The following is a 27,539-nucleotide window of genomic DNA, read 5'->3' on the forward strand; positions in this document are numbered from 1 at the left end:
GTTCCCTCAATGAACTGTAGCTTCCCAAAGTCGGCAGCACTGAGGCAGCCCCAAACCATGACACTCCCACCACCATGCTTGACTATAGGCAAAACAAACTTGTCTTTGTACTCCTCACATGCTTGCTTAACACTATCAGAAACAAATAAATGTATCTTTTTCTCATCAGACCACAGAACATGGCTCCAGTAATCCCGCATTCATATGTCTATTTTGACCAGTATGAGATAGTGTAAGGGGTGGGCAGACCCCTTACAAATAGGTGCAGTGTTTCCCCCTGAAGATACCCCCGCTGGGGTAGACAAAGCTGTTGATGTTTTATGTTGATGTTTTATTGTAATTGCACTGTTTTAGTGGGTTTCCCCTAGAGCCCGGGTGGGACGGCTGTCCCCATAGAAACTGTGCAGGAGGGAGGAGGAGCCGGCAGCTTAGGGGGAAGGGAGAGAAGTGTGTGTGTGTGGAAGGCAGTTGATTCCGGGACAGGGGAGAAGGAACAGCCAGGGGCAGAGTGTGGAGCTGAGTGGGCAGAAAGAAAGAAAGAAAGAAAGAAGGGAAGAAGAGAAGAAGTGTCCTCAAGGGTGAAGCAGAATTGGTGTGGGTCCAGTCTGTGTTAGCCGGAGTGGGAGCCTAGGTGAAGTGTAGTAGCCGGGCACATCCCCACTAGAGGAGACAAGAAGGAAAGATTTCCCCGGACAGGAATTGTGACCGTGCGCTACAAAATCTGTGCATTGAGCTGTCTGTGAAACTCTGTGCAATAAAGATGTCGTTTGGTTTATCTGATCCCTGCCTGAAGAGTCTTCCTGCGGCTGATAGTATGCTCTTTTCCACCACACTCTGCCCCACAGAACAATCCCCTGTCCCAATAGTGACGGCGGAGTCGGGGGTTAGCCTGAGAGAAAAAGGGGCCACGACTACAATCCCCGAGGCACCCCTGGCACCCCGTTACATGTGGCGTAGTCGGCAGGATCCAGATTATTGGCGAAGGGTCCCGATTCCATGGTGGGAAGAAGAAGTGGTGCCTAAGGCGTTGGACCGGGCACAAGATGGCGGCAAGATGGCCGCCGTCTTCATGAACACAGTGAGCGCGCGAAGAATTGGCGCCAAAAGAAAAGCCTGGGGCTGGCCGGTGAAGAAAAAGAAGTGCGGAGTGCGCCGCTCAAAGAGGGGAGGTGCTGGCCCCAGGATGCTGATGAAGACATGTGAAGTGCGCGGCGTTACAGAAAAAAAGAAGAGCCGCCTCGGCCGGGTCGATTTGATGTGCGAGACTGGGGGTGGAGTGTATCCAAGAGCGGGAAAAGAAGGCCCGCCTCCACCTTCTCCAGCATCTCCACTGTCCCCGGCGCCATTGCAAGAAATGCCAACCCACACAGTAGTTCCGGCCCCGGAAGAGCAACATGCCCGGGAGCTAGAAGAAGACGAGTGGGGATTCTTTTGGGAGCCGGTGAAGTCGACGCCCCTGACTCAGCGAAAGTCCCCATCGCCTGAACCCGATCCGGTGCAGGAGAGGTTACTGGCCGAGACCGTGGCCCGCGAGATGATGGCCGGTCCCCTTAGCGACGAGTTTGAACGGCAGTGCACCGTTGGCACCGTAGTCAAATTTAACCAGAAGGAGGGCTATGGATTCATTGAGGATGAAGAGACCGGAGACCATTTTTTCTATAACCGGGTTAACCTGGACACTGAGGGCTTACCACAACGCTTTCATATGCTGTACCCAGGAGAAAAGGTGAAGTTCCGGAGAGAAGTGGGATGCCGGGGCCTATTTGCTGTAGGAGTGACCCGGATACCCACTACACAAGAGGCCGCACAGTGGCAGCAAGAAATCGAATGGGAAGAGTGCCAATACCGGAGGCGTATCCAGCAGAGACCGGTGCTGGCTGAGATTTCCCGGCCGAGAAACACGCTGGCGGTATCGCCAGAAGTCATGACAGGACCGAGTGCTGACTCAGAGAAGGGGACCCCGGCGGTGTTGGCAATTCACCAGAGTCTGGTCACTCACCCGGTGATCATCGTGGACAGTCCACCGCCGTCCCGTTCAGCGACCCCGTCACCCCCGTCGGGGGTTGAGGAGGCAAAACCGGAGACAGAGGCGCCAGAACCACCCGTCAACTACGAACCGTTCCGGAGGCTGCGCCGCTTGCCAGGTCAGTCCCTTTCCGATTATGTGAGGGCTCAGTGGGCCGAATGGCAGCGCGCTTACCATCCCGAGTGACCCGTAATGACCGGAGGTAATGGACATGTTCTTGTTGAATACCGGCATTGTTAAAGAGCCGGAGAAGTTCCACAGTTTGCAACCATGTTTAAGCTACCGAGCCCGGAAGGAGTCTGATGCTGGACTGAGCCAGGGGCTCCCTCCGTGTTGTTAAGGAAGACTTTGTTGTTTGTACTCCTACCTTCAAAGACCGGGAGTGCTGTGAAAGCCTTCGGGCAGAAGACCAGCCAAGACCGGGAGTGCTGTAACGGCCTCCGGTCACACTGTCTACAAAGACCGGGAGCTCCCAGGAGGGACTCCGGGCGCAGAACTTGTGCGCTCAGGGGTTGACTTTGTTTATGAAGGTTTTAAAGTTTTATCCAAAGTTTGCCTTGCTGCTAACTTGTGTTTTACAGGTTCGAGCCTTGCCGGGAGGCTTAGGCAGAAAGAGGGGAGGAATGTAAGGGGTGGGCAGACCCCTTACAAATAGGTGCAGTGTTTCCCCCTGAAGATACCCCCGCTGGGGTAGACAAAGCTGTTGATGTTTTATGTTGATGTTTTATTGTAATTGCACTGTTTTAGTGGGTTTCCCCTAGAGCCCGGGTGGGACGGCTGTCCCCTTTGAAACTGCGCAGGAGGGAGGAGGAGCCGGCAGCTTAGGGGGAAGGGAGAGAAGTGTGTGTGTGTGGAAGGCAGTTGATTCCGGGACAGGGGAGAAGGAACAGCCAGGGGCAGAGTGTGGAGCTGAGTGGGCAGAAAGAAAGAAAGAAAGAAGGGAAGAAGAGAAGAAGTGTCCTCAAGGGTGAAGCAGAATTGGTGTGGGTCCAGTCTGTGTTAGCCGGAGTGGGAGCCTAGGTGAAGTGGAGTAGCCGGGCACATCCCCACTAGAGGAGACAACAAGGAAAGATTTCCCCGGACAGGAATTGTGACCGTGCGCTACAAAATCCGTGCATTGAGCTGTCTGTGAAACTCTGTGCAATAAAGATGTCGTTTGGTTTATCTGATCCCTGCCTGAAGAGTCTTCCTGCGGCTGATAGTATGCTCTTTTCCACCACACTCTGCCCCACAGAACAATCCCCTGTCCCAATAGTGACGGCGGAGTCGGGGGTTAGCCTGAGAGAAAAAGGGGCCATGACTACAATCCCCGAGGCACCCCTGGCACTCCGTTACAATAGTGTGGGAGCGACTATACCAAATTAAACACACCTGCTCCCCATTCACACCTGAGACCTTATAACACTAATGAGTCACATGACACTGGGGAGGGAAAATGGCTAATTGAGCACAGTTTGGCCATTTTCACTTAAGAGTGTACCCACTTTTGTTGCCAGTGGTTTACACATTAATGGCTGTGTATTGAGTTATTTAGAGGACACAGACCATGTACACTGTTATACAAGCTGTACACTGACTACTTTACATTGTATCACAGTGTCATATCTTCAGTGTTGTTCCAAGAACAGATATATTAAAATATTGACAAAAATGTGAGGGGTGTACTCACTCTTATGATATACTGTGTGTGTGTGTATATATATATATATATATATATATATATATATATATATATATATATATATATATATATATATAAAATATATATATATATATATATATATGCAGTGTGTGTGTGTATATATATATATATATATATGTATATATACACACTACTCAGCATAAATTAGTACAGACCCTTTAAAAGGTAAGGTTGTAATCAATACTCATAGTTCACTTTTTACCCCATAACATGAAAATAAGGTTAATAATACAACTTTCATTACAAAATTTCAGTTTTACTCAAATTAGTTGATGTAGAAATACATACACCTTAAATCAAAAACTACTATGTCTAGTATTTTGTGTGACCGCTGTGATTTTTAATGATGGCACCAAGTCTTCTAGACATGGAATGAAAGTTGGAGACATATTGCAACAATACCTTTTTTCATTCCTCAAGAACGACCTCTTTTAGAGTCTGGATGCTGGATGCAGAGTGATGCTGAACTTGTCTCCTCAGAATTCTCCATAAGTGTTTCGTTTGGGTTCAGATCAGGAGACATACTTGGTCACTGTATCACTTTCACCCTGTTCTTCAGAAATGCAGCAGGTGTGTGTTTTTGATCATCTTCTAATTCAATACTGAGCAGAAAATCTGTGAATTCATGATACCATCAATTAAATGTAGCTCCTGACACTAGGAGCACCTATGTTGACCCACATCAACACTGCCACTGCCAACACCATGTATTACTGTAGATAATAAGAGCAAAATACTAGATGTAATAGTTTTTGATGTGGGGTTTATTCACTTTTACAACAATTAATATGGGTAAACGTGAAGATTTTGTAATAAAAGTTATATTATTACCTTACATTCATGTTGTGGGCTATCACATGTTCTCTGAAACTCAGTCTTAAAAAAATGTGGAAAATTGTTCTTGTGTTCAGTGAAAATTTGATTTAAATCTTACTTTTCAAAGGTGGTGTATTCATTTATGCGCTTCATTGTATACCAAGATATTGTGAAACCTATACAAACAATTTTTGAGAACACCAACTTTTTATCTAGGACTGATATCCCGAGACACATTTTAGAACCATACAGTATATAGTATCAGGAGATAAGAAGTTAATTCCACACTGCCAATGGAGGTGACGAGACCAGGAGAGATGAATAAATAGTTTAATAGTCTACATGTTTCAAAGTGGAAGCTTCTTCTTCTGAAATGCATAGAGCATGAAACTATTTATTCATCTATCCTGGTCTCCTCCATTGCCATTGCGGAATTAACCTCTTATCTCCTGTTACCCTGCTGTTCATTTTGCGGGTCAGCAGCAGCCTTCTTTATGTTTCTACTCCATGGTTGTGGATTTACAACCCCAACCAGGTGAGCACACTGCATTCTTATATAGTCTCTACCACTGTGTTAATACTCTATTGCACTGTATTTATTCCAGTTGTTATTCACTTACATTTCAGCACCATTATATGCTATGTATACCAAGTAGCTTCTTTGATTTGGACCATCCATTAGATGAACATTTTAATTATACCTTGTTTGGTCTTCTCAATGATGTTTCAATGCATAGTATGTTTTCTGTCTATTTTCTATTTTGTATTTATATTTTCTATTTATCCTGTGTTTAGAGAATTTGGGAACCTTGCAGTAGAACTCCTGGATAAAACCTACAAACAGAATGAAATAATGACAATGAAGCTTCTGACTTATCAGCTGAGCAACTGGAGTAATTTAACCTGCCTTAAACTGGCTGTTTCTGGAAATCTCCGAACATTTATTTCCCATGCATGCACTCAAAAACTACTGACAGATATGTGGGTAGGGAGACTAAATCTAAGGAAAAAGCATTGGTGTAAGGTAACTATTATGGATTTGTTTGGGGATTATTAGTATATACTGATGCGTGGACTCGTGGATACCCAGGATCAGCGGGTCCAACCGGATTTAAAAAAAACCGCTTCCATCCTGGAATTAATCACGGATATCTGGCCGAACGCCGGTCCCCATATAAGTCTATGGGGACCAGAATCCGGCACTTAAAAATGGTGGTAGAAGGGATAGGTGATTGGAGCAAGTGCATTATACTTATCGTGTCTACCGCGTGACTGTAACGCTACTTCTGGGGCTGCTCATTAGCCTCATACATATGCACTGCTTACAAGCAATCCCCCCGTCTTTGATTGGTTGCAGTCAGACGCTCCCCCACCCTGTGAGTCAGCGTGTCTGACTGCAATTAATCAGAGGCGCTGTGTGTGTTTCTCTATTGGTATAAAAATAAATAAATAAAATAATTGGCTTAGGGTCCCCCATATTATGACACCCAGCACAGATAAAGCATACAGATACAGGCTACAGTCCCCAGCCATACGCTTATCTTGGCTCTGTATCAAAATAAGAGGGACCGCATATGGCTTCTTAAAGAATTATTTAAATAAGTAAATGTCTGCACCAGATTTCAGCAACAGATTTGCATCGAAACAGTGTCAAAACAATTTTTGTGCATTTTTTTGCCAAGAGATGCAGATTTGGTGCTGAAATTTTTACAACATATTCCTGCACCCAATCTATACCTCTTAACAAAAAATCGCATCAAAACTACATTCATAATGATGCAGTACTGATGCGATTTTTTTGCCAGGAGTTGTACATCTGGTGCAGGAATATGGTGTAAAAAGTTCAGCACCAAATCTGCATCTCTTAGCAAAAAACACTGTTTCTGCCAAGAGATGCATATCTGTGAACTCAATGACCTCACTGAGGTCACTGAGTTTAATGAGATTACCTGAGGTCAGGTTCAAATAATGGATTTTTTTTGGTGTTTATTTCTTTTCACTTATAGATTAGTAATGGAGGTCTCATAGATGTCTCCTATTATTAATCTAGGGCTTAGTGCAGCTGTGAGCAGTCATTAACCCCTTAACACCCCGATTGCCACCGCACCAGGGGAATTGAAATGAGCCTGGTAAAGTTCTGGGATTGTTGCATCTAATGGATGCGACAATCTTGGGTGGCTGGAGGCTGCTAATTTTAAGCTTGGGGACCCAATAAACATGGGTCTCCCCAGGCTAAGAATACTAGCTTCCAGCTGTCAGCTTTGCCATGGCTGGGTATCAAAATTGGGGGGGACTGCAAGCTGTTTTTTACAATTATTTAAATAATTAAAAAAAGAAAAAAGCCGCATGCGGTTCCTCGTATTTTGATACACAGCCACATTAGGCACAAGGCTGAGGCAGCAGCTTGTAGCTGTATGCTTTATCTGTGCTGGGTGTCATAATATGGGGAGACCCTATGGCAACCTTTTTATTTGTTTATTAATTTTTACACCAATAGAGATGCACACACACAGAACCTCTGATATAAAGCACCAAGCAGCGCAAGAGACTTGCTAAGTATAACGTTCCTGCTTTCCTCTTTTTTTCTTTATTTTTTCTTTATTTTTCTTTAATTACCTGAGTTGCAGGACCCACATTGTTCCCTGACAACTCTGGGCCCGATATCAGTGCTTGGGTACTTTTGAACCCGCTCGGATCCGGACTTTTACAGTCCGGCTCCGCCCATCATTATTAGTATACAAATCCAGTAATTTATGAGAATATTTGAGTATATAATGTTTACTATCCATTCTGTTTATATCAAGCTTGTCACGAACAGGAGCATACATATAAATAATTAAGTGTTGAGTTCACGGCACATAGGCACAGTCACAGAAGGACATACCTTCCAACTTTTCAACACAGTGGAAAGGACATGTATTGCGACACGTACACTGTAATTGTTGCACTGTTGATGCACCTCAGTGTTCTTGCCAACTACAATAACAATTTCCTGACCCCTATAAAGTATGATATCCTCAAAAATACCCAATATAATATTCCCACAGCACATTTGCTCTAAAGTACCAACATCCGTATAGTATGAGAAACCCACAGTGCTCCCAACACCTAATTAGGTCTATACAATGCCTCCAACTTAGTATATTGCCACCATAGTCCCCAACATGACTTATTCTTTCCAAAGACCTTAAAAAGGATCAGGTGGCATTTATTTCATATGGAGGCAACTAAATGGGAAAGGGTTCTCTACAGTTAGAGCAGTCTGACTGTGGAATGCCCTACTGCAAAAGGAGGTAATGGCAGACATTATATCAGTATTTAGAGAAATTTTTTTTTACAACAAATTACATTGTGGGTTTTAAATAATTTAGCAATTGAAAATGTATTACTGGTGGATAAATGTCTATTTTTTTTCAACCTATATAACTATGTACTGTATATGTAAGTATGTAACACATGATTATGAGTATGCTACCCCTACTGTTCCCCCCATAATGTAAGATATGCCTACAGTTCCCACTAACACACTGTGATGCACCACAGTTACTCCCCCAAAATATGATGCCCCCACAGAAATTCTCTTATTTAGTATGATGCCCCCTAGTAATCACTCATATAGTATGATGCCCTCAGTCACCACCCCATATGCATTATAATGCCCCAACAGCTTCTCACAGTATAAACACCCTCCACATTCCCATTGCAGTATGATACTTTCATAGCATAATCCACCATCAGTGTACTAGACAATATGATACTTCTACACTGTATGATGCCATCACAGCCACCATAAAGTATGAAGTACCTAGAGCACCCCACAGTCCCCCAACACAGTATCATGAGCCCCACATCTCCCTACACATTATAATACAACCCACACAGTATGATGCCCCACTGCTTCCCCCACACACTTTGTGATTCCCCCTGAGCACACTACACATACAATGTGATGCTTCCACTGTTTGATGACCTCACAGCCCCTCACACATTTCCACTATTGTATTCGCCTATTGTATTCACTATTGTATTCACCGGATTATTTGAGCAGAATTATTTCTATTATTCGTGTATTCGTCGAACCCAATGGATGTTAATGGAAAACTTGAATAATTTTCAGGAGGACCTTGTAAATCGGTCTGGGAGGGCTGTAAAAATGCTGAAATTGATAGAAAAGTTTTGAAACTGAATGTAAACAGCATGGGGAAGATGACTGAATGCATTTCTGACTCACAATTGGTTTCTTGGAAAAATGTTGTTAGAGTATTTCATGGGTTAAAAGCATGAATATAACACTTACTAAGGTTCCCCATGGCTGTCACACTTCTTCCGGGTTCACTCATCAGATCACATATATATTTACGGCTTCCACCGCACACCTTCTCTGCTGGTGTGTGGGATTGGCTGCAATCAGACTGCCGGCATGCTGGCGTCTCTGATTGGCTGCCCTCACAGCTGTCCTCTAATGGAAAGTAAAAATAAATAAATTGAAAAAAAGTCTTAGGGTCCCCCATATATTGATGCCTAGCACAGGCAAAGCAGACGACTACATGCTGCAGCCCCCAGCTGTGTGTGATATCTTGACTGTGTATCAAAATACGAGGGACCACGTATTTTTTTTTTTAAAAATAAATAATTTTTTAAAAAATGACATGCAATCCTCGCAATTTTGACATTCAGCCAAGATAAGGCCGACAGCTGGGAGCTGGTATTCTCAGGCCGGGGAGACCCATGGTTATTGGGCCCCGCAGCCTAAAAATAGCAGCCAGCAGACACTGAGTATTGTTGCATCCATTAGATTGAACAATTCTGGCGCTTTACCCGGCTCATCTCAATTGCCCTGGTGCAGCAGTAATTGGGGAAATATGAGGTCTTAATGACAGCTGTGCTTTATCAAAAATAACACCTGACACTAAGCCCTGTATTAGTAATGGGGAGGGATCTATGAGACCCCTCTATTACTAATCCTGTGAGTAACAAGAAATAAATACAAAATACAGAGAAAAACCATGTATTTAAAAAAAAACACCCTCTTTCTCTAATTTATTAACCTCATAGCAGCTTGTACCTGTTTATACTTGCTTTATTTTTTTAGAAGGTCCTGGCCAGTTTTTCTTTTTTTATTTTATAGAAGCTACTACTACAAGCAGCCCGGTAAGTCATACATCAGGGTCTCTGCATCATGCTGCTTTCATATTAGGTGGCAAAAAACTGGTGGCAGATTTCCTTGCCAATGTAAAAAAGGCAAAATTTATGTTTTTTTCTAGTCCTTACCATGAAAAGTTGAAAAAAGTTAATGAATAAGTCAAATGGTTCCCAAAATGGTACCACTGATAAATACTCATCCTATAAAAAAAAAAAGCTCACCTGGTTATGTCAAAGGAAAAATAAAATTGTTATGGCTCTTTGAATGCAACAGTAAAAAAGAAATCAAATATATCCTGAAGGGATTAGTATATTAACCATTATTACATCTTTTCTTCTAGGTGATTATTGGCATTTTGCTTCCGCTAGTAATACCACTGTTGGAATACAAAACAAGAGCACAAATGTCCCATATCCCTGTGTCTCAGGATGCTCATGAGATGATTGTAAATGAAAATTCGGAGGTGAAGTTCTCTGTAGAAGTAGGTGTTGAGGTAAAGTTTAAATACTGAGCAGCAACTCTGTCAAAAAAATGGGGCTAACAAATATTTTTATGCGCTATTTATGAAACACATGCACACCCTCAAGCATGTCTGAATTGGGATGCAGAATGATATCCTGAAAAGTCATTTTACTACTTAAAGGGAACCTGTCAGGTGCAATGTGCACCCAGAACCACGAGCAGTTCTGGGCATGTATTGCTAATCCCTGCATAACCATCCTTGTATACAGTAGCATAGATAAAGGATCTTTAGAAAAAGTATTTCTAAAGATCTTTTATCATATGCTAATGAGGCCAGCGACTAGTCGCAAGGGCATTAGTTCCCTTGGCTAGTCGACATTTAGCATGTAAACACGCCCCTGTGGGTGTGCTAACATGCTACTGAACGCATGGCATCAGAGGCATGGGCGCTCTCACTGCTGGTTTTTGGCTCACTGCGCATGATCAGAAGTCCTGGACTTCCAGTCATGGGTACTATGAAGCCAGGTGTATGCGTCCTGGCTTCAAACTGGTGTAGTGCGCATGACCGGAAGTCTGGGCATGTTCTGATCTTGCACATAGAGCCGAAAACCAGTGGTGGCAGCAGAGGGGAGATCGACCATGCCTCTGACACTGCACATACATTAGCATGTTAGCACGCCCACAGGGGAATGCTTATATCCTAAGGGGGCCAACAAGCCAAGGGAAATAATGCCCTTGCAACTAGTCCCTGGCCTCCTTAGCATATGATAAAAGATCTTTAGAAATACATTTTCTAAAGATCTCTTTATCTGTGCTACTAAATACAGGGACAGTTAGGCAGGGAGTAGCAATATGCACCCAGAACTGATTGTTGTTCTGGGTGAATATTGCACCTGATAGGTTCACCTTAAAATAGGTGGTCTGAAGGCAAAGTCATTTTCCTCTTAACACTCTATCTATTTGATGCCATAATGTCAGCTATTTCCTAATATACATGCTTTATAAATTCCCTATCCTTCCCACACTACTCTACCTAACCTATAATTTCCTGTCTGATGACACTTCATTGAGAATTCCTAGTGCATGCTGGGATACTCAAACAAAGTGTCACCAGGAGTCAGAGGCTGCTGTCACTGCTGCACCCTCTGCCCCCTCCCTGAAGCTAAGTGTCATAAGTGATGTTCATTTCAGAAGCTCCTCCCTGCTCTATTCTTGAGGGATGGCACAGCGTGCTCTCTGTTGTCGGTTTAGAGGAATAGTAAATAAGCAGGCAACAGAGCGGTCAAACCCGGGATGCAGGAGACTAGCGTTGCAGTAGAGACATCATTGGCTTCTCCTGGGTTCTCTGAAACTTCTCTGTTGCCTGCCTATCACTATTCATCTTAGCCGACAACAGAGTTCCCGCTGTGTGCATTTCACAGTGTGCAGTGCACAGTGTGCAGGGACAGAGCTAATATGAGCACCTAAACTGAGCACCACTGATAATGCTTTGTTTCAGGGGGGGAGCAGAGGAAGCAGTAGTGGCCAGTGGTCACAGCCTCTGCCCACTGATGATGCTTTATTTACATATTCCAGCATGCACTGGGAATTCTGAAATTAAGTATCATCAGGCAGAAAATTAAAAATAAAAAGCAGTTACATAGAATAGTGAGGGAAGAAGAGGGAATTTTTAAAGCCAGAATATTAGAAAATAGTTTGCATTATGATATCAAAGAGATAGTTAGGAGGAAAATGACTTTGTCTTCGCACCACCCCTTTAATGTTGGGATTATCCTGTGGTGGATACTTGCCTTTTGAATTTTTATGCTAAAGTAACTAGGCATTACCATAAAGTTAAGAGAAACATAAGTTACTGTTTTAAAGTTAGGTGGAATTTTTGAAAATAAAAATATAAAATGTTACCTGTCTTGCAAAATCTAATTAGGATGGTTACTATAAATTCCTGATATTATAGTAATATTACGCCATTCTATACAAATACCAGTTCAGATTGTAGATTATATATTTTTAGGGTATTGAAAAACAAGCCCATTTGCCTGATGGATTGGGAGGATATGTTCCTGGCTTGAGGACAAAAGGAAAAGCTCACCGTGTTCCACTGGCACAGAAATATTTCGCTTTTTACCATGCACCAATTGTGAAGTTCTGGTTTAACACGGTAAACCCACTTTTTCTTTAGCATCATTTTTGTGTCCTTATGTATAATATCCTTTGTAAAAGAGAATTTATTCTACCTCTAAAAAAATGTTTTAAAAACCATTCTATCACTATTCCTGAGTAAACCAAAATGCTTATACATGCCCTTATAATATCCTGTTGGATTATTGTAACATCCTCCTCTGTGGCTTCCTCTCTAACCCACATATATTCTTCTAACCCCTTTACTGACAATGACATACAAGTCAGTCCAAAGTCTGTTCTCTCCATATTGTGCTTCTGTAACATAGTCAACTGAAAACTTTCCATTATGTTATAGCTAGTCCATGCAAAGATTCAAAGAGCATCCTGGACAAGATGATGCCTGCCTCTGAGCCAATTTCCTTTGCTCAGTTTAATTCCAGATCCCTCTTTCTTGTTGAGACAGAACTGTCCTTTCCTTGGATCCGCCGGTCCGTCTACCATTCCATGTCTACTAGTATCTTGGTTGGTGGTGGACTTCACCCTTGTATCAATGCTTCTGCTCCATTCAGTGACAGATTCTGGTCAGAGATACCACCCTGCTCACCTGGGGAGCTGTTTTCCGCCAGTTATTCGGTCAGGTCTGTTGGAAGAAATAGGAGAGGCTGCTTTCCATCATCATGCTGGAGATCTTGTATATTTGCCTTTCTCTTTCTCATTGGCCGCACTTCCTTTTGGGACTGCCCATCCGAATCCAGTCCAACAATGCCACTGCTGTAGCATACATCACCCATCAGGAATTCAAAGTCTGTTACACATGACAGAGGTTTGGAAAGGGCAGAGAACACAGTGTCATCAATTTCACATACCTGGAGTACATAATTGGGCTATAAACTTTTTAAACTGTGAAGTGCTATCTGCAGGAGAGTGGTCACTTCATTTGGAGGTTATCAGACAGATTTGTCTTCGATGGGACACTCCAGATGTTGATCTGGTGCCACACAGACTGAATTGCTAGTTTCAAGGTTTGTGGGCAGGTCTCTGGAGTGGTACCTGGTGTCTACCGGCAGCCAAGTCCAAACTCACCATCAGAAGCTTTGGTGAATAGGCACTTAGTCACTCCCCTCCAGGGTAAGACCGGTTCGGTTCATGACGGAGTGGGTCCACACCCATGTGGGTGACAGTAGGAAGAACAATGTCCTCATTAAGGTTGAAAGCAAAAAGCACACTATGGAGAAAATAAGGTACTGTCTGTAACTCCACTTTGTCCAAGTAAAGGACAAAGAATGGAGAGTTTACCATCCCTAAACTGGTCAGGGTATTCCAATCAAGGGATTTTTCACATGTGAGTCCACATTTGTAGTTTATGTAGTGACCTACTTTATATTGGGGACACTATGCAATAATTGAAGGATAGAATCTCCCTACACTAATCCACCATTTTCTGTGAGAGACTTACAATTCCCCTTCCCTCCCATTTTCATAAGATCGTCTACAGGCTCACACAACTGAGATTCCAGTACTTGGAAGAGATCCCCTCTTAATGACTGGAAGGCAACAAGGTGTTACTGTACTGCTCCGCGGGCTCGGCTGCAACCGCCGAGCCGCTCGGATCCGTGCTCGTACGGTGGGTGGTGGCTCGAGCTCCTCTCGGACACAGGGGTCACATCGCTCTGCAAGGGGGTTGGCGCTACACACAGGGACTTGACGGGGAGTTCCACGGCTGGGGCCACGGTGGTTGGTAAGGGGATGTAAGTTTGTGACACCACCCACGGGTTGTGGTGAATAGAGGGACACCACCGCTGCCGTTAACTAGGCCTCCCGGGGATGGTTTTGCGCAGCTTGGTGTTGACCCCTCCGTGGGTAGGGGAGCAATGGTCCTGGGGGACCGAGGGAGGTGCTGAGGCGTGGGAGCGGGTGCGTGCTGGGTGCTGATGCTGTGCGGCGCGGTGCGCGGCCCGAAGGCACTGGTGTACTCACTATGACACAATACACTGGAGTCGCTGGTAAACCTAACGGGGTGATGAACGGGGCCCACAGCCAGCTGCAGCTTCTCCCAGAATAGGTTGGTGGTTTCCGCTTTTCTCCTGCACCTCTTTGTATGAATGTTTGACTCCTATGCCTAAGCAACGGTAGTCCGCTCCCCGACTTGTGTATGCCGTAGGAGCCCGTTTGCCTGCAGACGCTGGATCTTTGGGTCTCTATGCCTTGGCGGTGGCTTTACCCTGTATGGTTGGGCTGTTGTCTTCTAACGGGTCTTGTGTGGGATAGGTCCTTAGGTCCAGTCCTCAATCAGTTGATTTGACTCAGCCCTGTCGGTTCGGGGCTTTGTACTGGGTCTGAGTACCCCTCCTGGGGCTCCGGTTTCCAATCGGCTCCCCGCTCCGGTACCGGCGGACCACCGCCCGACCCCCGGTCCCTACGGTTTCACCGGCTATAATCCCAGCTCCTGCAGGCGGCCACCACCGTCTGCCTCCTTGCCAAAAGTGACTGGGCTCCGACCCAGCCACCTGAGTAGTCTGTTGGCAGGCCTGGTCACAGGTCTGCCCTTGAACTCGTCCTCACTCCTTCACTGTCAAGGCTACTCTCTACACTGCACTTGTGTCTTTCCCGCCTCCAGGCCTGTGAACTCCTCGGTGGGCGGAGCCAACCGTCTGGCTTCGCCCCCTGGTGTGGACATCAAACCTGGAGGGTGGTGACAAGCGTTTCTTGATTGGCTGCTGTCACCTTTCTAGGGAGGGGGGTGTGTGTGCATGGGACTACCTGGGACGACCTGACTAGTCCAGGGCATCACATTACAGCTCAAGAAGAGAGAGGCATTTTAATGTTATTTCCTATCCCAGGGACCAATTTAGGATGTCCCATGGTTCCTGTATTTCCCAATGAAGCACTTGAGAAATGAAAATTTTAAATATTTACCAGAAAATCTCTTTGCCATAGCATTCATTGAGGGACACAGAACAACCCTTGATTGATTGCTCATTCATTCAGTCATGCATTTATGTTGTTTTTCTCTCTGGGTGATTGCTCTTTCATTTTGATCTTTTGTTTTTGCTACTGCTTTCTCGCTGTATAGTTTGGTGGTGGTAGGCTAGGAGTAGTCTGCTGGGGATCAGCCAAGTTTATGTTTAAGATGTATTACTAGTATCAGCCTCCTGGTGAAAGCAGACTTCCCCTATGATTTATATATCCTCAATTGAAAGATACAGAAAAAGATTTTATGGTAAGTACCAAAAATCCCTCTCTAATCTTCTCATGATCTCTCTAATTGGTTTTCTCAACCTTCCTAAAATCTTCCATCTGATCTTACCAAGATTTCACTCTTGCATCATCAATAATTTAAAACTCATTACCCATCTGTCTCTCATCCATCAAACATTTAAAAGAAACCTGAGAATCCAACACTTCAGAAAAAATATTAATCCCACAAAATGTTTTGTTTCAACCACATAAACTAGGTTCAGAAAAGAAAAAGCTGATAATGTAAGGCTTATCAAAGATTGTCATATTTTATATACTATTCAATTATAACATTTGGGGTTTTACTTCTTTTCTTTTAGCTGGCATACTTGGCTTTTTTAATGCTTTACACCTATGTGGTCCTCGTTAAAATGGAAAATATGCCTTCTGTGCAAGAATGGATTGTGTTCTCATTTATAGTCACCACCGCTATGGAAAGAGCACGGGAGGTGAGTACTTTGCAAACAAACTTTCTAACCACTGTCATTCTAAAATGTTTTACTGACTTGCAAAATCATTTAGGGGGATTTTCTCCGATCATAATACTGATGGCATGTTTTTCCAATAGACAATCAATTTCAGATTGATGGGCACTCTCAAGACATATGAGATACTGTCACAGTGAAAATCCCCTAGATTTAAAATTTTGGGGCATTAGACAAGTTCGGTTGGGTGAAAGAAAAGGAAATTTGGACAGGTTGTTGTTGAAAGAAGAGGCAATGTGAATCTTCAGATTGAACTGTATGAGCCCTAATGGCCTAAATGAAGGTTTCACATATACGGCATTTATTTGAGGGTTTAATGGTCAGCTACCCTCTGACAGATATTTACCCCAGTTTGGGAGCATGCGCCGTTTGGAGAGAGATCCGATTCTGTTGCATGCGCGATATGTAGAACTATTCTCCCTCAGTCTAAGTACAGGAGCATGCGCAGAAGGATTAACCCTACGCGCACGCGATTATATCAGAAGTAACAACCCGGATATAGTCCCCAGTATGATGACAGGAGATCTCTCACTGGACAGGATAGAGGCACTATGATTGGATCTCAGTATATGAGCGGGAAACAAGTGAGCGGTGAGCTTATCCAATGCATATAGAATGAAATGAAACATAGCTCAGAGAACAAATCATAGTGTATGATCTAAAAAGAAAGTGCACTCCCCTCAATATGATAGGTCTTTTGTCCTCTGAATGCCATATAATGATGATTATCATTGGCTAACGCTAATATGAGTTTATAGCCAAGACTATAAAAGGTCCTTTGATACAGAGTAAGTCAGTATTAGCCTCAGCCCCCTGATGACGCCAGTGTGGTGAAACATGTTGGGCAGGCTACTGTTTGTTTTGTTTTAACTAGCGAACAACAGTGGTCATTCATGATAAAAATGATATATAGGTTAACCATAGACATCTATTAAGTCTGAATAGGGAATCCCTTATGGCTAGGATGATCACCTACATCATCTGAAGACAGATCACGGTGCTCTGCGTTTTTAATTAGTTTGTCCTAAAGATCTTAAAATAATGAATTAAAAGTTTTATATTAATTATTCAGTCTTAGTTTAGGGCTTTAGTTGCCAATGGCAAATTGTATATAGAATGGATTGTGTTCTCATTTATAGTCACCACCGCTATGGAAAGAGCATGGGAGGTGAGAACTTTGCAAACAAACGTTCTAGCCATTGTTATTCTAAAATGCTTTACTGACTTGTAAAATTATTTAGGGGGATCTTCTCCGATCATAAAACTAATGGCATGTTTTTCCAATAGACAATCAATTTCAGATTGATGGGTTCAGCATCTCTGTGATCAGCTGTTTGGTGGGACTGGGACATTCAGTGTTTTGCACCTCCATTTACTTACATAATGTCACCTTAATAGCAGCAGCAATTTGCCATTCATGTCAGTTTGGCAATACCCTTTACTATAAATACACCAAAAAATGCATGCAAGCCAAATTATGTAATTCAATTAACAACATCTTTATTATTCATTAAAATACATAAAATACATATAATCAAATGGATCAACCCAAGTGACGAATGGAATAAATGAGGAAAGCCTGGCACCTGTTATCACTAATTCTGGACTTATGTATATTGGTAAAAATTTATATTTTCTTTTCCAAAAGAACCAATCTAAGATCATATGCATCAAAAATCCCTATCTATAATAAGGGACGAAGCACGGTAGTTGCGAAATGTGCGTCAGTGTGTTCGTGGGAGGCCGCGGCCCCATTACGTACTGGGACCATCGGTAATATTGTTATGTATGACGGTAATGTAGATATAATCCCCCTACAGATACGAATATATATTATAAACTTATTATTATTATAGATAGGGATTTTTTATGCATATGATCTTATATTGGTTCTTTTGGAAAAGAAAATATAAATTGTTACCAATATACATAAGTCCAGAATTATTGATAACAGGTGCCAGGCTTTCCTCATTTATTCCATCCGTCACTTGGGTTGATGCATTCGATTTTATGTATTTTATGTATTTCAATGAATAATAAAGATGTTGTTAATTGAATTACATAATTTGGCTTGCATATATTTTTTGGTGTATGTATAGTGAGTTGTGCATCTATTAGAGATGAGCCAACCTCTAGAGGTTCGAGTTCGGTTCTGTTCGTCGAACGAACCCCATAGAAAACAATGGGAGGCAATCACAAACACATAAAAACACCTTCAAAGGTGTCCAAAAGGTGACAAACAACTCACAAGACAACACAAACACATGGGAAAGTGACAAGGACAAATACTCATGCGAAAACAAAACAGCTGGATGAGGAAAAAGAGGACGAGACACAAATATAGGCATGGCATGCCCTTCTAAAATCATGTAAAACACAGCAATGGGACTCCAAGCAGAGTCTCCATTTTTCCAAAAATTGGGCCCCACAGACACCACTTCAGTGGCAGCACTTGTGCCCCAGTTGTACACTTCACAGGTACATTTGCATCAAGCACATTCAAAAATACGCCAGCCTTAACTGTCCCCAGGATGACACCAGGGTAGGTAGCAAAGTCTTTGCTGAACCATGACGTGTTCATCTTGGCTCGTTTTTAAAAACACAGCAAGGGAACTCCAAGCGGAGTCTCCCTTTTTTCCAAAAATTGGGCCCCACAGACACCACTTCAGTGGCATCACTTGTGCCCCAGTTGCAAACTGGACAGGTTGATTTGCATGACGCACATTCAAAAATATGCCAGCCTTAACCGTCCCCAGGATGACCCCGGGGTAGGTAGCAAAGTCTTTGCTGATCCATGATTTGTTCATCTTGGATCATTTTTAATAACACAGCAAGGGGACTCCAAGCGGAGTCTCCCTTTTTTCCAAAAATTGGGCCCCACAGACACCACTTCAGTGGCATCACTTGTGCCCCAGTTGCAAACTGGACAGGTTGATTTGCATCAAGCACATTCAAAAAAACGCCAGTCTTTACTCTCCCCAGGATGACACAGGGGTAGTAAAGTCCTTGCGGATCCATGACTTGTTCATCTTGATGAACGTTAGTCTGTCCACATTGTCACTGGACAGACGCGTACGCTTATCTGTCAGCACACACCCAGCAGCACTGAAGACGCGTTCAGAGACAACGCTGGCTGCGGGACACGACAAGATCTCCAATGCGTAAGTGGCGAGCTCAGGCCATTTTTCAAGATTTGAAGCCCAAAATGAGCAAGGCTCCAGTTGCAAAGTCATGGCATCGATGTTCATTTGTAGATACTCCTGTATCATCCTCTCCAGCCGTTGACTATGTGTCAGACTTCTTGTCTCTTGTGGCCTTGCATTGGATGGTCTAAAAAAATTATGAAACGATTCCATAAAATTGCTGGTACCACCAGATACGGTGTTGCTGGTACGGTTTGACTGATAATGACGAGACAGTCCCATGCTTGGCAAGCGACAACTGGGAGATTCACTCTGTGCACCACTGGCATTTGGTGGAAAATCCAAGCTAAGATTGAGTAACAGCTTCTGCTGATACTCCTGCATACGTACGTCCCTTTCTATGGCTGGAATTATTTCACCAAATGTGGACTTGTACCGGAGATCTAATAGTGTGGCAACCCAGTAGTCATCATCACTTCTAATTTTGACAATCCGAGGGTCATGTTGTAGGTAGTGCAGCAAGAAGGCACTCATGTGTCTTGCACATCCATGCGGACCAAGTCCTCGCTGTGTTTGTGGCGTAGAGGTGTTAACTGTGCTTTCTTCCTCTGACATCTCCCCCCAAGCTCGTTCAACCGAAATTTGACCAAGGTCTCCCTCATCTGCTAAGTCTTCCATGTCCATTGAGAGTTCGTCCTCCATTTATTCATGGTCTCCTGCACCTTCCTCAACAGTTTGGCTGCTACCATGCGCCCTTGTTAATCCCTCTCCCCCACCATCCCATGCCTGCTGCCTTGGTGATGATGAACGTCTGGACCTTGTAGATGTTGGTATCCCTTGCGCATATGAATCCTCCTGTACTTCCTCCTCTTCCTCTTGTCCCACCCCCTGACTCCGAATAGTGTTTAGCGTGTGCTCCAGCATGTAAATGACTGGAATTGTCATGCTGATAATGGCATTGTCAGCGCTAAACATATTCGTCGCCATGTCGAAACTGTGCAGAAGGGTGCATAGGTCCTTGATCTGAGACCACTCCATCAGGTGATCTTCCCTAACCTCTGCATCTCGTTGGCCCAGGCTATACGTCATGACGTATTGCACCAGGGCACGGCGGTGCTGCCACAGTCGCTGTAACATGTGGAGAGTCGAATTCCAGCGTGTCGATACATCGCATTTCAGGCGATGAACCGGCAGGCCGAAAGACTTCTGTAGCGATGCAAGTCGGTCAGCTGTGGCGGTTGACCAGTGGAAGTGAGCAGAGAGTGACCGTGTCCTGTGCAGAAGTCCATCTAGGCCGGGATAGTGGGTTAAAAATTGCTGGACAACAAGGTTCAACATGTGAGCCATACAAGGCACGTGTGTCAACTTGCCCCGGCGAAGGGCCGTACCCAGGTTTGCAGCATTGTCGCACACGGCCTTCCCTGGCTGCAGGTTGATTGAGTGGAGACAACCTTTTACGAAACTCGCTCGAAAGAGCTGGCCACAACTCCTCTGCTGTGTGACTCTTATATCCAAGACATTTCAAGGTAAAGACGCCTGATGCCGTTGAGCTCTGCTGCCAGCATAGTAAGGAGGTGTGCGGGATTCCTTGTGCGCAGTTACAACGCGGGTGGCCTGACCAGGCAGGCTTGGGGTGGAGCTGGAGGACCCAGATGAGGTTGAGGAGGCAGAAGCAGTGGGGGAACTTCTACATAAAGAGGATTGACGCACAAGTCGTGGGGACGGCAAGACTTGTTCAGCAGACCCTTCTCCATCTCTCACCATAGTTACCCAGTGCCCAGTCAGCGACAAGTAACGCCCCTGTCCATGCTTACTGGTCCAAGTATCGGTGGTGAAATGCACCCGGTCACACAAAGAGTTTCTCAAGGAAGCGGTGATGTTGTGTGCGACATGCTGGTGTAGCGCAGGCACACCTTTCTTGGAGAAGTAGTGGCGAGTGGGCATCTGGTACTGGGGCACTGTGACGGACATAAGGTCTCGAAAATCCTCTGTGTCCACCAGGCGGAAAGGCAGCATTTCGGTAGCCAAGAGCTTACAGAGGGATAAAGTCAACCTCTTAGCTTTGTCATGGCTTGGAGGAAATGGCCTTTTATTTGTCCACATCTGAGGGACCGAGATCTGGCTGCTGTGTGGAGATGGTGTTGAGTAGGGTGTCCCTGGAAAACTGCAGGTCTGTGAGGAAAGTGCAGACGGAGACATGATGTTGCCTTCATCCAAAGTTGTTGTTCTCGATGTCTGAGAGAGCTATACACCAGCACTTGTTTCCCCTTCCAAACCAACTGACGACCTACCAAGCAAACTGCCTGTTGCGGTTAAAATGGTGGAAGGTCTGCGTGGAAAACCAGTTGTGACAGCTGTCCCCACAGTCATAGAAGATGAATAGCGCGCGGAGAAACTTGAAGGGGCAGACGGTGTTTGGCCAGCTCTGCTAGGCTGCATTGCAGCATGGTGAGCTTCCCACTGGGACTTATGCTTGTTATTCATGTGACGATTCATGGAAGAAGTTGTCAAACTGGTGAGTTTTTGGCCTCTACTTATAGATTGCCGACAAATTTTACAGATCACATGATTTGGGAGATCATTTGCAAGGTCAAAAAAGGACCAGGCTAGGCAAGGCTTAGAGGGCATGCGACCTGCAGAGCCACCCCGACTTGTGCTCAGAGGCAGAGTTGTGGCTGAGGATGCAGTTGTAGGCGTGCTTCCAGTACTCCGACTGTCCAGGAAGGCGCAAGGTAACTTCGTCGTCAGCTGCATCCTCCTCCACCGCCTCTGGTGACCTCCTCGAGTGCCTGACTGTGGGTTGACAGTAAGTGGGATCTAGAACTTCATCATCAAGTGTTGTGTTTGCACTCCCCTTGCCCTCAGACCTAACCTTGTCCTGCCCTGACTGAATAGTTAAGTTGTCATCCCAATCAGGTCTCATCGTCATCAGTATGTTCCTCATTGTCTCCACCAACAGGTGTTACAGTTTGGGAATGAGGGTGTACATTATGCTCAGAAACTTGATCATCAGGGCCAGAATCTGAGTCACAAAGCTTCTGGGCATCACTGCAGACCATTTCCTGGTCTGTACTCACTGTAGCTTGGGAGCAGACCTCTGATTCCCAGGCTATAGTGTGACTGAACAGCTCTGCACACTCAGCCATCTCTGTTACACCATACTCTGCAGGGCGGGTGGAGACTTGAGAGCTGGGAGAAAGCAAGTGTGATTGGGATGACAACTCAGAGGACTGTTGTTTTTTGGATGTTGAAGTTGAGGTGGAGGAGAGGGCACTTGTTGGAGCACTTGAGATCCATTCAAGCATGTTCTTTTTTTGTGCATCATCTACCTTTTGTTACAGTTGTTCGGGTCCGTAAAAAAACGGAGCACATCGGATTGTCAATGGAAAGTAGTAGACATCTTACTTTTGCTGGAAGATGGCCTATCTTCAGCAGATGTTAATGTAGCTTTCCCACCTTCCCCACGGACACAAACTTTTTTTCCTTTTCCAAAACGCCTGTTCCCCTTTCCACCAGTATCTGTCCTTTTGCCACTCATTTTGTTAGCGACAAGATTGGCCACTTAAAATGAGGATGCAAAAATGTACAGGTGTGTACAATGCAGAGGTGGTCTAGCTTTATTGACAGCTGAAGAACCAACACTGACTATCACAGACAATTTTTGTATGCCCCTAACAGTGGCAGCACAGTTTGCAAATAAAATAGCGTGGCAAAAGTGTGCAGGTGGGTAGAGTGCCCGGGTTCTGTGGGTCAGTGGACAGGAAAGGAACACTAACTTAGTATTCCAGATACTTTTAGGATGGCAGAAAAAGTGTCAGCTCTTTTGGCAAATAAAACAGTGTGGCAAAACTGGGCAGGTGGGTAAAGTGCCCAGGTTCTGTGGGTACCAGGACAGGAAAGGAAGCCTCACTTTCTATCCCTCCTAATGATTAAATGCAGCAAGGAATTCCCTGAGGTGAGGTACACAGACGCTGTTATCTAAAGCTGTACACAGCGTTGGCACGGACCTGCCTAGCAGCTATGGCTATGAACGCCTGGAAATCAGCCCTGAAAAGGGCTCAAATAACAAGCAGTCCCTAATCCCTACAGCGCTGTGTAGCTTGCACTATGTCTATAGCGCACACAGCAGGATCAGCGGCAGCAGCGTGAGCGGTGACAGTCACCCATATGCAGAAGTCAGATACTGGCGGCGACAGGGAAAATGGCCGTATTTTATAAGGCAAGGACATGTGCTATTCACAGCCTATGACACATGCCCTTGCTTGTCTGGCAAAAATCCACTTAGCTGTGTGTGTGTCTGTGATTGGCTGACATCCTGGCCTGCCCCACTGCACGTGCGCTTAGGAAAAAAAAAAAATGGCGATCGGCATTCTCTCAGCACCACGGATCTAAACCGCTTCCCCCCCGCACACTATACGCTGAAATTTGATAATAGCGTGAATCACAGTGATTCACACTATTACAGTGAAAAGCCAGCTAGTAACTAGCTAGGCTTTTTGCTGATCGAACCGTTATCGAATGTAACTTGAGCTATCGAGCTTTTAGCAAAAAGCTCGCTTTCGAGTTCGATCTCGAGCACCCCCAAAAATCACTCGAACATGAAATTGGCGAACCTCGAACATCGCTCAACTCTACCATCCATACTAATATTGTGGTTTTGGTGTTGTAATACCCTTTACTAGGTAAATTGAATGTGGGTACCTAGAGCAATGCCAACATTAACCCCTTCACGACCGCGGGCCGTAAAATTACGTCCTATTTTAACGTGACTTAACGACCAGGGACGTAATTTTACGGCCTAAACTTCATTTGATTGCCGTGGCCATAGCAACGGCTTTCAAATGATGTCCCCTGCTGTTTCTTACAGCAGGGGACCTTTGCTTGACCCCAGGGGGGGTGGCATCGCCACCCCCCATGGGCGATCGATGTGATTGGCTGTTCAAATCGGAACCGCCAATCACATTGATCACGCTGTTTTCGGCAAAAAAAAATGCCAAAAATAGTGTGATCTTGTAAAATCCAGCTAGGCCTGGGGCTGCAGCAGCTCCGATCATTGGCTGGAAGCAAGCAGACATCGTGGCCCCCCCCCTGCAGCACTGATTGGAGCGATCGTGCTATGACGCGCAATCGCTCCAATCAGTGTGCAGTGGGGCGGTCTGATCTGCTGGTGGCCGCCCTCCCCAGGCCTGTGCTGGTCTGGGGACCCTCCCCCAACATGTCTGCAGCGTGCAGCACTGGCTGGTACTAGTGGTACCACGCCACCGCTGCTGCTAACGCTGTTGTCACGTCACGTCGCAGGAGCAGGAGCGGTGAGTATTGTGCTCACCTTGCAGCCCCTGCTCGTGCCCCCTGCGATCTGCCCCCCCCCGACATCCCGATCTGCCCCCCCGACATCCCGATCTGCCCCCCCGACATCCCAATCTGCCCCCCGCCATCTCTATTCTGCAGCTCCTCCGGTATCCCTCCTCCCCTGCTCTCTTGCAGCCCCTGCGCGCTCTTCTGATTTGCTCCTGCGCGCTCCCGTAATGGCCCCTGCCCGTGCCCCCTGCGATCTGCCCTCCCGCCATCCCGATCTGCCCCCCCACATCCCGATCTGCCCTCCGACATCCCGATCTGCCCCCCCCCCCCGACATCCCGGTCTGCCCCCAGACATCCCGGTCTGCCCCCAGACATCCCGGTCTGCCCCCAGACATCCTGGTCTGCCCCCCGACATCCCAATCTGCCGGCCTCCCCCGTGATCTCTATTCTGCAGCTCCTCCGGTATCTCCCTCCTCTGCTCTCCCCCTCCCCCTCTGCTGTCCCCCTCTGCTGTCCCCGTCCCCCTCTGCTGTCCCTGTCCCCCTCTGCTGTCCCCCCGACGTCCTCTTACCTGTCTTCACCGGCCGATCACATCTGCCTCCATCGCTGGGTCCTTCTTCCTGGGTCTTCTGCTGAGCTGTCCAACTTCCTGCCTGCTGGCTGCTGCTGTAAAGCTGTTCCTTGCCTTCTGTTCCTCCTGGTAAACCTCTGGGTACTGTGAGTAAAACTTTTTTTTTTTTCTTTTTTTTCCTCTATCCCCTTTCTATTTTTACACCTCATGCGTCCGTGCGTCCCGCCGAGCGCTGATCAGGGATGCAGATAACGTATCTGCATCCGTGGTCAGTTTTCGGCGGGACTTTTTTTCCCGTATTCCCGACGCTTTTTGTATCGCATCTGTCCGTGCGTCCCGCCGAGCGCTGATCAGGGATGCACATAACGGATCGGCATCCCTGCTCAATTTTTGGCGTGACAAAAAGCATCGGGGATACGGAAAAAAGTCACGCCAAAAATTGAGCAGGGATGCCGATCCGTTATGTGCATCCCTGATCAGCGCTCGGCGGGACGCACGGACTGATGCAATACAAAAAGCGTCGGGGATACGGAAAAAAAAGTATCGCATCTGTCCGTGCGTCCCGCTGAGCGCGGATCAACATCCCTGCTCAATTTTTGGCGTGACTTTTTTTTTTTTTCCGTATCCCCAGCGCTTTTTGTATTTCATCCGACCGTGCCTCCTGCAGCGGCCGATCAGTGCACCGCGTCTGTGCGTTTGAAAAGTCAAATGGCGTTCCTTGTCTTCTGAGCCCCGCTATGCGCCCAAACAATTGATTTCCACCACATGTGAGGTATCTGCGTACTCGGGAAAAATTGCACAATACGTTTTATGGTGCATTTTTTCCTGATACCGTTGTAAAAAGAGAAAAAAAAAAACTACCTTGTTGCTGCAAAAATTTAAAAAAAAATTTTAAAATAATTTTCACGGTTCAACGTTATCAACTTTCAGTGGAGCCCCTGGGGGTACAAGGGGCTCACTAAACATCTAGATAAATTCCTTGAGGGGTCTAGTTCCAAAATGGGGTAATTTGTGTGGGAGCTCCGCTAATGATTCCAATCAATTTTGCTGTCAAATGGTGCCCTTCTCTTCTGAGCCCCGCCATGCGCCCAACAATTACTTTCCACCACATGTGAGGTATCTGCGTACTCAGGAGAAAATGGACAAACCGTTTTATGGTGCATTTTTTCCTGATACCCTTGTGAAAAAAAAGCTACCTAGTTGAAGCAGTTTTGTGGTAAAAAATTTTTTTTTTCTTTTCACGGCTCAACGTTATAAACTTCTGTGAAGCCCCCAGGTGTTCAAAGTGCTCATCAAACATCTAGAAAAAATATTTGAGGGCTCTAGTTTCCAAAATGGGGTCACTTGTGGGGGAGCTCCATTGTTTAGGCACCTCAGGGGGTTTTCAAACCTGACATGGCGTCCGCTAATGAGTGCAGCTAATTTTGCATTCAAATGGCGCTCCTTGCCTTCCGAGCACTGCTGTGTGTCCAAACATTTGATTTCCACCACATATGAGGTATCTGCGTACTCAGGAGAAAATGGACAATACATTTTATGTTGCATTTTTTCCCAATACCCTTGTGAAAAAAAAAGCTACCTAGTTGAAGCAACAGTTTTGTGGTAAAAAAAATTTTTTTTCTTTTCACGGCTCAACGTTATAAACTTCTGTGAAGCCCCCAGGTGTTCAAAGTGTTCATCAAACATCTAGAAAAAATATTTGAGGGCTCTAGTTTCCAAAATGGGGTCACTTGTGGGGGAGCTCCATTGTTTAGGCACCTCAGGGTTTCTTCAAACCCGACATGGCGTCCGCTATTTAGTGCAGCTAATTTTGCATTCAAATGGCGCTCCTTGCCTTCCGAGCACTGCTGTGTGTCCAAACATTTGATTTCCACCACATATGAGGTATCTGCGTACTCAGGAAAAAATGGACAATACATTTTATGTTGCATTTTTTCCCGATACCCTTGTGAAAAAAAAAGCTACCTAGTTGAAGCAACAGTTTTGTGGTAAAAAATTTTTTTTTTCTTTTCGCGGCTCAACGTTATAAACTTCTGTGAAGCCCCCAGGTGTTCAAAGTGCTCATCAAACATCTAGAAAAAATATTTGAGGGCTCTAGTTTACAAAATGGGGTCACTTGTGGGGGAGCTCCATTGTTTAGGCACCTCAGGGGGTCTTCAAACCCGACATGGCGTCCGCTAATTAGTGCAGCTAATTTTGCGTTCAAAAATTCAAATGGCGCTCCTTGCCTTCCGAGCACTGCCGTGTGTCCAAACATTTGATTTCCACCACATATGAGGTATCTGCGTACTCAGGAGAAAATGGACAATACATTTTATGTTGCATTTTTTCCCGATACCCTTGTGAAAAAAAAAGCTACCTAGTTGAAGCAACAGTTTTGTGGTAAAAAATTTTTTTTTTCTTTTCACGGCTCAACGTTATAAACTTCTGTGAAGCCCCCAGGTGTTCAAAGTGCTCATCAAACATCTAGAAAAAATATTTGAGGGCTCTAGTTTCCAAAATGGGGTCACTTGTGGGGGAGCTCCATTGTTTAGG

At 45.2% G+C, this 27,539-nt stretch overlaps 1 protein-coding gene across 1 annotated transcript in view; it reads left to right on the forward strand.

The window, feature by feature from the left end:
- Positions 1-27,539, forward strand: part of LOC142302574 (transient receptor potential cation channel subfamily M member 7-like) — a 254,559-nt gene that overhangs the window by 131,371 nt on the left and 95,649 nt on the right. The window contains 4 exon segments of the mRNA XM_075343678.1: positions 5,340-5,568; positions 10,028-10,168; positions 12,161-12,307; positions 15,828-15,956. Of these exon segments, the coding sequence (XP_075199793.1) occupies positions 5,340-5,568; positions 10,028-10,168; positions 12,161-12,307; positions 15,828-15,956 (646 nt within the window).

The sequence above is a fragment of the Anomaloglossus baeobatrachus genome, chromosome 4 (genome assembly GCF_048569485.1).
Source record: "Anomaloglossus baeobatrachus isolate aAnoBae1 chromosome 4, aAnoBae1.hap1, whole genome shotgun sequence".
In the NCBI taxonomy this organism is placed as follows: domain Eukaryota; kingdom Metazoa; phylum Chordata; class Amphibia; order Anura; family Aromobatidae; genus Anomaloglossus; species Anomaloglossus baeobatrachus.